General features: G+C 33.7%; 1 protein-coding gene and 1 long non-coding RNA gene across 4 annotated transcripts; one reads left to right on the plus strand and one right to left on the minus strand.

Moving 5' to 3' along the window:
- Nucleotides 1–590: 590 nt before the first annotated feature.
- LOC130739757 (probable WRKY transcription factor 57) lies at nucleotides 591–6,071 on the minus strand. Of its 3 annotated transcripts, XM_057592150.1 has the most exons (5): nucleotides 5,562–6,071; nucleotides 5,277–5,376; nucleotides 4,244–4,390; nucleotides 3,137–3,537; nucleotides 591–853 (listed from the first exon to the last, which is right to left on the minus strand). In XM_057592150.1, the coding sequence occupies exons 1-4, from the start codon at nucleotides 5,713–5,715 to the stop codon at nucleotides 3,156–3,158; spliced, it is 783 nt and encodes a 260-aa protein (XP_057448133.1). In that variant the 5' UTR covers nucleotides 5,716–6,071; the 3' UTR covers nucleotides 591–853; nucleotides 3,137–3,155. The 3 variants fall into 3 exon arrangements, with proteins under 3 accessions (XP_057448133.1, XP_057448132.1, XP_057448131.1); XM_057592149.1 differs by lacking the exon at nucleotides 5,277–5,376 and having other exon boundaries at nucleotides 4,244–4,384; nucleotides 5,562–6,070; XM_057592148.1 differs by lacking the exon at nucleotides 5,277–5,376 and having other exon boundaries at nucleotides 5,562–6,070.
- Nucleotides 6,072–11,444: 5,373 nt separating this feature from the next.
- Nucleotides 11,445–14,165, plus strand: LOC130735702 (uncharacterized). The gene is made up of 3 exons (XR_009018540.1): nucleotides 11,445–11,820; nucleotides 12,196–12,277; nucleotides 13,972–14,165. It is a non-coding gene; the product is annotated as an uncharacterized LOC130735702 (long non-coding RNA).
- Nucleotides 14,166–14,483: the final 318 nt, after the last annotated feature.

Below are 14,483 nucleotides of genomic sequence, written 5' to 3' on the forward strand. Positions count from 1 at the left end.
AAAACTTTTCCGTTAAACCAATAATTTACAAACAAAAATGATTTGTGTAATACTTTGTGGCAATTATTAGGCACCTGTAATTTGTGGTGGTAAAAATCTGTGACAAACCAGAGTTCATATGCAGAGTTTATAATTAAACGCAGGTACTTGGTGCTTGTCTTAAAAGATAAAAGTATCGTACAGAAATTAGAACTCATTTTATAAATTATAATTATTAATGCAAAGTCATGTAATGGAGAGGGACAGGCTGATCGTAAAAGTAACCATGAAAGGGAGTAAAAAAGATGAGAGAAAAGTAAGGAAATCAAAATAAAAAACAAAGAGTGAAACCTGAAAAAAGAAAGTAGTGCAAAGTGGTGAGAGTGGCATAAAGTAAGGTAGGCAGCAACTAATTGCGCACGAGCCAACCCTTTTGCTTCAAGCTCACGTATGTATCAAGTAACATTTGCTGGATTCTTTTTCACCTCCATTTTTTATTCTTTTTTTCTTTCTTATATCTCTTCATTTTTAATGGACATGAAAGTATGCTATATTATATTTAATTTTTTGGGATTCATAAAGTACAGTATGAACTATGAAGGAAACACAAATTCAAAGAAACAGGGGAAAAAGGTACATGCATTAATATACATTATACACAGTGGTTACCACTGATTCAAGCGTAGTCTGTATACAAACATTCTAATTACTATCACTAAATCAATATCTGAATCAACATATATCTATATACCTTAGCTATAGGTCAAAATAGGAAGCAAGAGAGTCAATTACCTTCTAATCTTCTAGTCTTCTACCATAGTAGATTGGTACACATGCATGGATCATTAGCCCATCAAACGCAGTACTAACAGAACTACATGAATTACAGGATATAAGAATGAATCAGTTTCAGAATTACAAGAACTCCAGAGCCACATAAACACAGTAACGCTAGGTTATATATAATACAGACGTGCAAAATGAACAATTTCACCGGGTTGCATCCATCATTCCATTCTCATCCTAACCTCAATTTCACCGGTTTACTACCTTATAAATGGTTAATTAACATATGACAAGAAACCTGATCCATACATTCATTATATGAGCATATATATATTCCTCAGTTTGAAGGTGAACATATGTAGAGACATGTCATGTTCTCAATTAAAAAGTGACTGAGACAGCGAGTCTTCTATTCAATGTATGTATATAATCATATCTTTTTAGAGACAGCCGAAGAAGTAGCAAAGTTTGTTGATCAGCCCAATAAAGAGACACATATGTGTCAATTGTCATGCGTAGCTGACTTTTCAAACATAAAAGACGAAAAATTCAGAAAGCTCAAAGCATTCAAAGTTGAAAGAAAAGATGATCATAAATAACAAAATAAAATCTCTCTCTTCTCTCTTCTCTCTTCTCTCTCCTCTCTCTCACAAGTGTGTGTATAAAAGGAGATTTTCATATATATCAGAAAATAAGTATAACTGTATAAGCTAAGATTAATTGCTTGATCTTGTGCATGGAGATAATAAATAGTTCCAAAGCCACTCTATTTGTTTTTCTGGAAATAAAAAGGTTCATTGTTCTCAAGGTTTAAAAGCAAGCAATCTAAAAGCATGTCATTTGAAGGGGCAATTTCTTAGAATTCCTTAAAGTTGTCGACTCCACCAATCAATACTTTAACCTAAGAAAGATGTGTAAGTGCTGAAAAAGACAACAGCATCAAGTGGGTGGCGCGGTGCTCGTAATGATGCCCGATCGAGTCACCACCACAGGCAAGCTGATCTTAAGCAACATATATTTAGGCCGACCAATTTACATCATGCTATTATATATTTGAACGTATAGTCTAAGAGAGGTTTAACTTCTACAAATGTTGAAACTTGAGGTCATGTAACACAAGAATATTATGGTCAATTTTCAAGCTACTAAATGAGAACATTTAATTTTTTTTTTAATCTAACAAATAATAATTAGTACTTTAAGTGATTGCAACCAAACTCAAACTTGACTTTCTGAAGAAGAATAAAACTATATATAAGTGATTTCTCTATACTTTTTGCATTGATTTGTCATGTGTTATTTTCTAAAATAAGCTTTCAAAATTTGCAATCTAGTATAAATGTTTTAAATAATGAAGTGAGAGTATTAAACCTTCTCACGTTCAAAAAAAAACCTTCTCTTTTTATAAGGGTAAAGGAGCAATGATAAAAAAATTAAAACTTATTGTTTCGACATTTTTCCATCTTAGACTTTCTGTTTGACTAAAAGGAAAATAAGAAAGATGTTTCCTTTGTGATTTTTGTTTTAAAATTTTAATTCTATATTTATTAAAATGTTATCAAACTTTCATCTTATTTCGATTTCAAATATTTATATAGGAAACTATGGAGGCAACACTAAATACTTTCACTGTTTATTATATAAATATTCAAAAAATAAATAAAATACAAATAAAAATGGAACCACGAAACTAAAGTGAAAATAAAAATATGTTTTCTTTAACAAATCAATTTACAAGTTATGCACCAAAAAAAATCAATTTACAAGTTACAAGATCCAACCTTCAATTAAAATATTTGTATTGAAGAAATTAAGGCCAAAACATCTAAATCAATAAACTATTACCATAGCTAAGCATAGATTTGAATATAGTTAGGCTTCTAGAGTTCATCATTAATAATGTCCTTTTTATTGCCAACCAGTATAATTAATTACTAACCATCCCAATGCTAGAACTTAGAATTCATAGTAGTGCTTAATATTCACAAATAGGGGGATGTATCATATGCACATGAGAAATTTTTTCTTATGTGAGTGCATTTCTTTATGAGTGAGAGAACTAATGGTCACATGATATCATATTTTAATTTTAGTCATTAGTGATTAGATCTAATGATCAAAATTTACTTCTCTCACTCTTACACACATATATTCTTGTTCTAAACCAATATACTATATGCCATAATCGTGATTAGCATCTCTATTATTATTTGTTTATTATGTTAGAGTATATATCTTAAAGTGCTTATTTCCATCTAGGCTTCAGAAAAATATTGCTGGGCTTTTAGTTTTGCCAATGATCTCCTTTAAACTCAATAAAAATGCAATTGAAAATGTAAATAAATAGATCACGCGAGGTTGGATGAAGTACCAAGAAATAAATATTTGACTCATGATCTGTTGCGCATTCCTGGAGGTACAATATCTCCAAGCAGTCCTTCATCCGTAGGAGGCTGTGGCGACGCATCGTCATCAGCTGGCATCATCGTGCTTGATCCTCCAGCTTCATCATGTGCTTGGGAAGGCTGAGAAATGCTGCTTGAAGTGTTCTCTCTTGATAATTGAATTGGATAATAGAATCGTGACATTGGAGGACCCAACTGGCCGCTGGTGAAAGCAGCTTCATGATTAATGAAGCCCCCTCGAGGAAATCCAACGGTGTGATGACAATGTTGGCCTTCATATGTAGTAATCACAGTAGTTGGATCCTCAGAAGAGCGTTCAACCCTTTTCTTCACCGTGCATTTGCTGTTTGTGCAGCGATAATAGCTTCTGGAAAAGACACAGATCCATCAGAATATTAACAATTAGCTTTTCTTGTAAAATAATTGTCCTTTCCGGTTTATTCAAAAGCTTTCAAGAACTCATGTTTTGATGACTAGGCGCCATATCATCCATATGATGAACCTGAATTCCTTGCAGTCAGAAGTCCTTGCATTCGCTGCAGTCTGTGGTTTCTTGTCATCTGATTAAAATTCAATAGCTCATATTTGAAGTGTCTACATTTGAGATTGTAGTGCAGTCAACAGCAAAGAATTTAAATTCTTCTTTTGATTTTTAATTCCACATATAATAAATATAAATGTAAATGTTTAAAATCATTACTAATATTCTTTTATTTCATATTAAATCCTTTTGATATTACGTCAGTCTAGCAATAGACAAGTTAGATCACTGTAATGGTGATGATAGAAGTTAGAACTTTAGAAAGTCATTTATTTACTCTTCTGATCATTTTTTTTTTCCTTAGTAGGTTTTCCTATTGATATCTAAACAGAAATTTAAGAGAAACCAAATTGTTTGGTTTCATGATTTGAATAAAATCTAAGTTGAAATTTGTATAGCTTCTAACTTAGATGATATTTTATCATGCAACCAAACATGCTATATATGTGTATCACTATCATATGTATGGTACTTGGGAAAAAAAATTAGAAATATAGTTGAAGGTTAATTTAATGAGAAGGTAGGTGTAAACCTAGGGAATGGACTGTTTTTAACTGCCTTCTGACCATACTTCCTCCATCTGTAGCCATCTTCAAGATGATCAACTTCACTTTTGGTCATAAATGCAAACCGCGGCTGCCGTATTCGCTTTTGCCCCTTCTTCTTACTTTTACTACTCCTACAAAACATGTCACCAGCAATTTATCAAAATAAAAGCATCTTACTGAAAATCAAAATATCATGAAAAAAAGGAAGTCATAACCTAAACCAGAAGCCTATAATAACTAATAAGTACATACATACCATTTTTTAGTTAATCATGAAATCCAATTTATATGCAATACCACAACGTACGGTTAACTTCAAAAATATATATATATATGATGCTCATTGCACCGGGGCCAAAAGACACAAAAATATATCTGCATGGCAGCCATCTCCAAAACTTAGGTTAAAAAGATAATAATGAAACATATATAAAATATGGGCCACAAGAGGAAGAAAAAAAAGGAGAGGCCCTTCTTAATTATAATGAAAACACGCAAGCATTATTTTATGAGATTTGCATAATGTCATGAAAAATTTATTGCATACATGATAGATAAAATTATGAGCTCAGTGATGTCAATATTGTTATCACATGCATAACAGTGAAATGAATAAACATCATACACCAAAAGTGTAGAAAGTAGAAAATCTACTATTCATTTTAATGTAAAAATGACCATATATAACAAAAAAGTTGCAAGTGGTACTGGTTAGTATAGATTTATTATATGGAGTTTTCTTCAATTACATACTCTAATTTTCACTAAAAAGGTTTATTATTTTTTTTTTGACAACAAAAAAAAGGTTTATTATTAGGACTATATAATCGTACAAATAATGAAAGCCACTGAATTATTATCATTCTGCTGATAAAGCAGAAAGAGCTTGAACACGCTATTCCCGCCGCAATAACGGCGGTGCTCGTGTTCGTGCTTCTAGGCTATTCAGATACCAGAAAAGGTAAAACCCCCCCTTTTATTTTCAACCCTTCATCTTTTCAAAATTGTGAAACTTACCCCAAGGAAAAAAGAAAACGCGGCTTAATGTTCTGTTTGGGAGAAGAACTAAGAAGATTCCTGATTGTACGGACACAGAATTGCACTAACCCCGAAGAAGCTGAAATTCAAAACAAAATAAAAAAAATAAACTAACAAACAAACAAACCACAACTTGATTCGATTACGATCTGGTTGATGTGGATTTCAGATATTTTTTTCATTCCCTTTTCACCTTTCAAATTTCAACCTAATTACGAAATTGACCACACACGGAGTAGAATTTTTTCGTTTTCACGAACTCACGGTATTTCAATCGGCTTCTCGTCGGAGACGGTGGACTTCTCCGGTGGATCCTCGCTGGAGCTGGAAGAAACCGATTGGTTAATCGACGCAGACGCCGTCGGTTTGATTTCGATCGAACCGGACGGAGCGGCATGAGGCGGCAGCCACAATCCATCGTCGGCGGCGGAGATCCGGTCCGGTTCGAGGTTCCAGCCGAAGTCGCCGAGTATGCTTCTCTCCCTGTCACCGGAGAAGAAATCAGAGTCGTCGGCGCATAGCATCCAGCTTGCGAACTCAGCGGCGGTTGATGGATCGGGAGGTGGTTTGTCTTTGTCGTCCATACATGGACGAATTGGATTGTGCGACGTGGGAGGATTCCCGGAAAGTGATGGATTTTCCGGGAAAACGCGGAGAAAAGAGAAAAGGGAAGAGGAGATTAGGGTTTTGTTTGGGGTGTTGGTTGTGAAGAGGAAGGGACGCGTGGGTTTTCAAGTTTATGAAGCGTTTTGCATTTTCTCGTCAATACACACAGCGGAAGAGAAAGTGAACACCCTTTTATTACATTGTTTTATGAATTTAATAATATATATTTTTAGTGTAGACTTTTATTTTTAATTATAATATGTTAAGTTTTTTTATAAACATACTTTATTTGGTAGTAAAGTTAGTAAATTAGTAACTACATAGAGTACGAATCATAGACCGTCATACTTCATCTCATTTAACTCTTATATTCTTTAACTCTTATTACTTGAATTAAACCTCATGAACAATTATAATATGTTAAGTAGACATGGCTACCGAACTATTCACTTAAGATGGTCTCAAGAGTCTTAAAAATTAGTTTCAGGTTTACTGTTAAAAGACACATTGGAAAATGAAAAAATTAAATGTTTAACTTTTGTGCATAAAAATTATTCAAGTTTTTTTTAATAAATATACATTATCACATGGAGTGACGGATCTATGTTAAACATCATGACGGCAAGTGCTCTCACTTGATTTTGAGAATAACCATTAGAAAAAAATTGAGTGATAAAAGTATATGGTTTTTTAGGGTCTCTTTGGTAAAAATACCCACACTTTTATGTGGTATATATTAATTTTTTGTATGAATTTATATATATTTGCCTCACAACATCAAATTTCTGGATCCATCACTGATCACATGTACATTTAAGAAACGTTTTCATATACTTTCCAACATCAAACTTTCCTACCACTATAAATTGTAATATAATTATTAAATTTTGATTTTATTTTGAATTAATATTTTTTAGCTCACCCATGTCAAATTTTAGCATATACCTAGGATTGGATTTTCATAGTTATGTTTGGATTTTCATTTGTTTTAATGAAGAAAAAACACTTTAACACATAAAAATGAACATCCTATTAATCGTGACCCTATAATTAACGTACTAAGTTAGAGAAGTCTGGCGAGATGAGTAGCTCACATGGTTGAGTTAATGGTAATTGTAGGTAAAGAGTCAGTGATCGAACTCTGCAAAAAGGTAATTTATGCTAATTTACTAACAATTGCCTATAAAAAAATTTAGAGAAATCTAGCCATTTTTTTTTTCCATGTACAAGGAATTAAAAACATCAACCAAGTATTCAACTATTATGTCAATTGGTTAACATAATATCTATACAACTCAAACGTGACACTTTTTGTTCAGTTTGATAAATTACTGAAAATTAATTCACATGTAGGATGATATATATTTTCATTTCATTTAATTTTTGCTTCATAAAATATGAAATATATTTGCTATAGGAAAAGATATAAGTAATTTTCCCATGAAAAAAAAAAGAAAAAGAGATAAGTTAGAATAATGAGCGTCAATTGTAAGAAGAAAAAAAGTGGACAGTGAACACGCGGATAAATAACTGGACCCCGGCCCCTTGTGCGGTGCTGTGCACTGATTTGCTTGTGTTCATAACATTTTGCTCCTCCAAATTAAAATTTTGTTCAAATGAGTTACTATTATTCATACACATTTTACTTTGTAGTATTTGCAACCACAAACTTTTGATTTGAGATTAATCATGGACATTTATTTGGTTTTTAGCTTTTGGTTTGTTTTCTAATTAAGTAGGATTAGGTACATCATACATAAAATTGAGGACTATTTTTTTGTCTTGCCAAAGTTGTGGAAAGGTTCCTTTCATAGGGCAAGCCCCAAGCTACATCTTTGAGATAACTCATCTTTCTTTTGAAATAATATATCATCTTAAAAGGCAGAAACAGAAGCACCCGTTTATTAAATACTGTAATTAATAAATGGACGTAATGATAAAGTCACTAAGGTATGGCCAAATACCATTGCCTTCACGTATCTTTTAGAGGAATTTCATCCATGCGAATATCTAAATTAAACGACAAACTTTTTTTCCGTTGATATATAATATTCTCCTATTCTATAATAGATATTATGCTGCATCAAGAAGTGGAAGAATAAATTTATTTATATACGTGTAAACAAACTTATAGACTAATGTCTTATGATATATTAAAATTATTATATTGTTTAAGTTAAATAATTGAATAGGTTACACTTTGAAAAAAATAGGGTAATCAATCCATTTTCAAAGGGTTTATATGGTTTTCTGAGTATTTCAAACTTGATATTTTTAACAAAATGAGCTTTTATTGTCTATTTATTAATTTGACATGGTTAGATCATAGTGTTGAGAATTTAAGTGCGGAGTTGGAGTCCACATTGGTTAAGTTTGGGTGAGGAGAAGACTTTATAAGAGATGTGACTCATAAACCTAATGCCTTAAGGTTTTGGGTTAAGATGTGGCGTCGATATCTCTTGGTGCCTTGCTCCTCCCCATAGGCTCCCCTGTCTCCCCCAACACATAGGTCACTCTCAGCGCCTGACCTACTTCCATATCTAGTTGCTTATGTATATATGTTGCCTTTAATTGATTTTATTTACTACAACTTGGTTTAATTTTTATAGTTTGCCACATTATTTTACTTTGAAATTTCTTCCATCTTATTAAAAATATAGGGTAAGTTGCACTAATCTCATAGCGTTTGATTCCCCTTCCCAGTTTCATCTCATTGTTGTGTTAAAGGTTGTCAAACTCTCGAATTGTCTCTTAGAATCTTACGATTCTACGTTTGTAGGTCCCCAAAACGAGTCAACTCGCAAGTAAATAAAATTTAAAAAATCGAGCAAACTCTTGCTGACTCGTTAAACTCACACAGACTCGCGATTCTACACTGCGTCTACGAGTCACAGAGAAAACAATTTTTCCCTAAATCCTCAAATTAAATAGGGTAACTTTGGATTTTCACGAAAAACTTTCAACAAAGATTATGAGAAAGATAGAGTTTCTCATTTCAATCCAACATTCTCATTCACCTTCGAACCCAAGGAGAAGAGAAGACATCACTGCTGCAAGTCGTCTCCGCTGCTTCAAATTTTGAGCTCTCTCTAAGACTTTATTATGAATTATGCACTCTTGGTACTTTGATTGTTTTTGTATTTTATTGAATTTTGTTTTATTATGAAGTTGGATGTTGAATTTACTATGAAGTTCGATGTTGAATTTATTTATAATGTCTTCTTGTTGGTTGTAGTCTGCATTCTTTACACTATGACAGGTTTTATTAAAGTTTTTTTTTATTTTGGTAGACTCTTATGAGTCTACGAGTTAACTCGACAAAACGAGTTTGCGTAGACTCTGGAGTCTCACATCCTAGTGTATTTGGTGTTTGTGTTTATATATTGGGTCTTACATTCTTTATGCTCTTAATTTTTCCTTTCAGTGTAGATTAGATTAGGGATTAGGTGATGGTGCTAGAGTTATGAGGGGAGCAAAAGGAGGGGAAAGGGGTAGAGGAGGAGGTGATGGTGCTTGGTTTGGGGAGGGAGGAGAAGGAAGTGGTGGTACGTACTAGGCTTTGTGGTGATTTTTATGCATTAGTGAAGCTTTTAACCACCCCAAAATGCGTTAATAGTGGTTTACCGCGAAAAATACGTCAAAGACTAACTTCACATATTTCATTAACATTAACACTATCGAGTAAAAATTACTATAAAATTGAAGAGACAATATCTATTTTACCGGACTAAAAATATATTTCACCATAATTTTTTTTGACTTGTGGAAACATATCCCGTGCTTATAGGGATTTGATTGTATTTCTCTCTAGTGACTTATTCTTGATCATGGTTGGTGCAAACTAAGCTTTTCCGTCGTGTACTTAGAAGAAGCTACACCATTCTCAAAATGGAAAAGTTGCTTTTGTGATATATATAACTTATTTATATAAAAATTTGAGGTAGATAAACCCATTCATTAGATGGTTGACCAGGGCATGGGCTAATTAAAAGGATCTATACCCTACAGAGGACTGGGGAAAACTTGTTTTCTTTTTAAGGTGGGGAAAAAGTTGTTGGACTTACAGTTAGAGAAATAATTTGCATACATATATTCTTATAAATTTTTTGTTGCTTTATATAATTTTTGAAAAAAAAAGAGTGAATTTTAATAATTGCGAAACTTTATGCTGTTTATGCAAAGGCACGTTTCTTGATTATTATAAGGTGAAAGGACTAAACGAAAGCTAAGTAGGTGGTACAATAATGCACACTTTGTTTGGGTTAACATTAGCAACTTCATTTCATGAATGGAACCTTTGAACAACGAAATTGATTTTCAGTGACTGGTCCACCATTACAGCAACCAAGTTTTGATAACAAAAACAGTGCTTTAGATTTGGCTATTTGAATTACCAGAAATTCGCAATGGTACAAAACATACGTTTCCGGTGCAATGCACCAATATAATTTGCTTTAATGCAATGTCGTTAGTTGCATAGACAACGGTTTAATTCTCAATATACAGCTGCTTTAATCAGCATATCAGCTTGCATTAGTGTGCTTATTTTTTTTGTAATTCACATTAACTAACATTCTAACCAATTAAATAAAATTTATAGAATTTCCGTTGAAAAGTTTCGAAGGTATAAGTTGTTGGAAACTCATGGACTAATGGACCAAGGCCTCTTTTCCATCTAATGGTTGTCCTCCAGCCCAATAAATTATTCCATGTTTTTAAAAACCAAGAGCTTTAAGCAGCCTAATAGATCAAACCCCAACTTGTAAAAACCCAAGAAATCGTACCCCCACAAAAAAAAAAACCATTGTATAGCCTCACCGTGAGGCATCATAGCAGCAACACCAACGAAAATACTACAAAACAATAGGAGAATACTAACCCTGAAGATAACTAATTTATTAACATTACTAATAACTAACATTTGCATGTTGCGGGTTTTGGTTTCATTGATAGAGATCATAACGGTGAGGGTTTCATTGATAGAGATCATAACGGTGAAGTACTGTTAGCTACGACCACTACTTACCCATTTGATATCCTTTATCAAATGCTAGCATGGGCTTTGTGCTTGAGATGAGCTATGTCTTTGGCTACAAATTTCGAATGGTGTGCTTTGAGACGGATTATTTGCAGCTATTTAACTTTCAGGTCTACCCAATATTGTTGGTAAATCTCATATGTGTTTTATTGTTCGCGATTGCTGTAACCTTGCTCTTTTATTTGATTTACTAGATATTTCCTTTGTTCATAGAGGTGGTATTTGTGTTATAGACTCACTATAATTTTTTCACTATTTTAATTCCGTATGGAGTGAGGAGATTCATTTATGTTCTCTAACTTGGGTAAACAGTGATGTAATGACTTTTTTATCGGTTTAGTTCTAATATATAATTCTTTTATACTACAATTGAATAAAAAAATCAAGATAGAAAAAATTAACAAACACTTGTCATTATTTTAATAAATGAAGTACTCACTAATATAGCACTCTAGATTTTAATTTTAAGGTATAAATATGTTGTTATTTGTGTGAGTGAAAAATTCCGCCATGGATTCACAGGACAGAACCATTCTTCCTTCTCCCGTGGAATCAGAATCTCACCCTTTGCGGTGGGAGCACACAGTATCATTGGATTTGGGCTCTCCTTCACAATTTCAGGAAGACGAAAGAGTACTATACAATCAATATCAATATCCTCCTCCGCTGCGGCAGAGAAAAGTATCATCATCATCAGAATCAGAGTCTCTTCCTGTGTGGGCAGAGCAACCACCAGCAAACACTCCTCCGCAACCGCAACCACCGCCTCCGTCTCTTCAACGTCGAATACTTCATAAATGCATTACATTTTTTATCGTCGACCCTCAATTACACTACCTATTCGTTCCCTTAATGATACTTTGGGCCATCATCCATCTGGTAAATATATAAAATGTTCTTTAGTGCATATGATTTATGTTCATTTCATTTTTAATTCAATTAATTAACTAATAATTTGGATCAAGATCTGTATTGTAAGTAGCAGAGTAACGTTGTTGTCAACCTATCACAAATTCACTGACGTGACATTAAGCTCTTGTTGATTCGATTAGTTTAATTTTATGATATACCTTGCATTTCATTTCATTAAGATTCATGGCTTCTTAATTTATCCGATCCAGTTATGGATTTCTTATTATAGGCAGTTTCATTTGTGATTGTATCAATGGAGTTATGCAAATTGCCAATGATTTTGTTATCCTTTTGTCACAAAGGCCTTGCTTACGTTATCAAGTGTGACTATTCTTATTTCAGCTGTATACATTTTCTCTTATTATACGCGCAATCATCCAGTAGCCCAAGGAAACACAAAAGTTGAGAAGAAGGGGGAATAAAGGTGCAAATCCTGATCTACTCACTCTCACACCTAGCTAGCTATTATTTAATGTATCTTTATGCTGGTTCTCAACTAGTGGATTTGCTTCATTTTACAATTACAACATCACTAATTTCGATTTGTTGTGGGAATTGGATTATAGTTTTCTAAAACTAAAATAGAATGCCCTGATGCTAAAATCAAGCAAGTTCCTTAGAAAGACTAATGGTCTTAAACTTTGAGAACCACCTTAAAAGGCCCTATTATTTGAATGTTAGTTTGCTTTGGCTGTTTTGTACAGTTTTGACCTTACATGTAATTTTTTTCACTTATGCCAGTAAGTGTTGAGAGGAATTGCCTTGAAGTTTTTTCACAAGTCAGATGGAGAGGACTAGCACCACTTTGTTATCTTTTAGTTAATTAGCAAGGAAGCCACTGTTTTTTCCATACGATCTTTCCTTTTATATTCTTTGTATGAAAAAGAGCCTCCTAGTGTAGACAACAATTGGTCCCTTATTCAAGCAATTGCGCTTAGGAAGTTTCTCAATTTTAATCCTTATTCAAACAATTACGCTTGCATGACGTTCAATCGCGGTTAGGTAGTGTTGGAATCAAGTGTTAAAGTTAAGTCTCACATCGAAGAAGCCAGGGTAAGAGAGAGACTTTATAAGGAGATTGACCCATAAATCTATTACCTTAAGGTTTTTGGTTAAGATGTGGTGTCTCAGATCTCCTTGGTATCTCCCATCGATCTTGACCCATGGGTCCTCGCCGTAACTCTCCCCAACAAGTGGTATCAGAGACGATGGTTCGTGTGACCATGATAGCAGCGGAAACGGCTGAATAACTTCCGAGAAGGACCGATGGTTAGTAACCATGGTAACGGACGTATAACTTTTGCGGAGGGGCCGATGGTTAGTAACCATAGTGACGGCTGATAGCTTGTTGGAATCAAGTGTTAGAGTGAAGTCTCACATCAAGAATTCAGGGTAAGATGGAGTGTTTATAAGGAGATGGACTCATAAACCTATTGTCTTAAGATTTTGGGTTAAGATATGATGTACCAGATCTCCTTAGTATCTCCGCTCAGTCTTGATCCATGGGTTATCGCCGTGACTCTTCCCATAGTATCTTTGGTAAGTAACTTAGGTATAATCTAGGGAGAAGATTCAATTAATTTGTAATCTCGAGGTTCTTCTCCGTCTGAATCTCATTCATATTTGCTATTGTTTTGCTTGCATAATCACAACGCTAACTTTAAGAATTATATTTGCTTGAAATGTGAACTCACACCTAGAGTAAGTTTGTTTTTCTGGTCTCTTAATAATGAAGACTTCACAGTCCTATACTACTTAAGCGATATAGTATACTTGCTCTAGCTTTTGCGTGTGTTTTGTTAAAGATGATTGTTTCCTTGAGATGTCTTTCATTATCTGCTGTACTCGGATAGGGAAAGACTTTAAGTTTTGATTGTGTGTTTGTTACTTTTCGAATATTCCTTTGTGATTGAAACTCTACTCATGAACTCTTAATTTTTGGGACACTTCTTATTTGATAGTCTGTACATCTGCTTGAGGATAAGCGGAATTCGAATATGGAGACTGGAGAGGTTGATAAATCCACATTTTGTAGTGATTTTCCAATATTTTCTAACTATACATTGTGCATATATGTTGCAGTTTCTGAATGGTTCATATCTTCATCTAATTGTGCAGGATTGTAAAGATCTGGCTCCTATGGTAGCTTAAATTTGGTGCATGTTAAGCGACGTGCCAACGCTTCTACTGATTTCATGTCAAAGCTTACTCTTAATAGTCCTACTAGAGTTTGGTTAGGGGATGGCCCAGTGGGTCTTTTATCGCTTCTGGCAAACGATTTGTACTCGTTTCCAGGCGTGCGTTTAATTGCATCCTCATTTTAACAGTGAGAAAACAACTCGTTAATTTTATTTTTTACTTAATTGTATTTTTGGTCTCATAGTATCGTGTATGAGTGATTTTGATCTCTCTAAATTTTTTCACTTAATTTAAGTCTCGCTAGTATATAGTGTATGATTTTTAGCTTAATTTAAGTCCTCTACATTTCAAAATCAAATAAATATACTCCTTTCGTTCATTTAAAAACTCGGGTTGTCTATGGACCCGCGACCCAATCTGAATCAGATCGATTTAGCCTCTTGAGTTGGGTTGAACTAGACGAATGTTGGGTGGGGCAAATTGAAAGAAAG

The sequence above is a fragment of the Lotus japonicus genome, chromosome 2, assembly GCF_012489685.1.
Source record: "Lotus japonicus ecotype B-129 chromosome 2, LjGifu_v1.2".
Classification (NCBI taxonomy): Eukaryota; Viridiplantae; Streptophyta; class Magnoliopsida; order Fabales; family Fabaceae; genus Lotus; species Lotus japonicus.

Excerpts from the sequence above, each read along its gene's own strand:
- LOC130739757 (XM_057592148.1), bottom strand. The coding sequence starts at position 5,881 with ATGGACGACAAAGACAAACCACCTCCCGATCCATCAACCGCCGCTGAG. Across the intron at positions 4,391-5,561 it reads GAGAAGCCGATTGAAATACC|GAGTAGTAAAAGTAAGAAGA; the intron begins GTGAGTTCGTGA and ends CATGTTTTGTAG. Across the intron at positions 3,538-4,243 it reads AAAAACAGTCCATTCCCTAG|AAGCTATTATCGCTGCACAA; the intron begins GTTTACACCTAC and ends TGTCTTTTCCAG.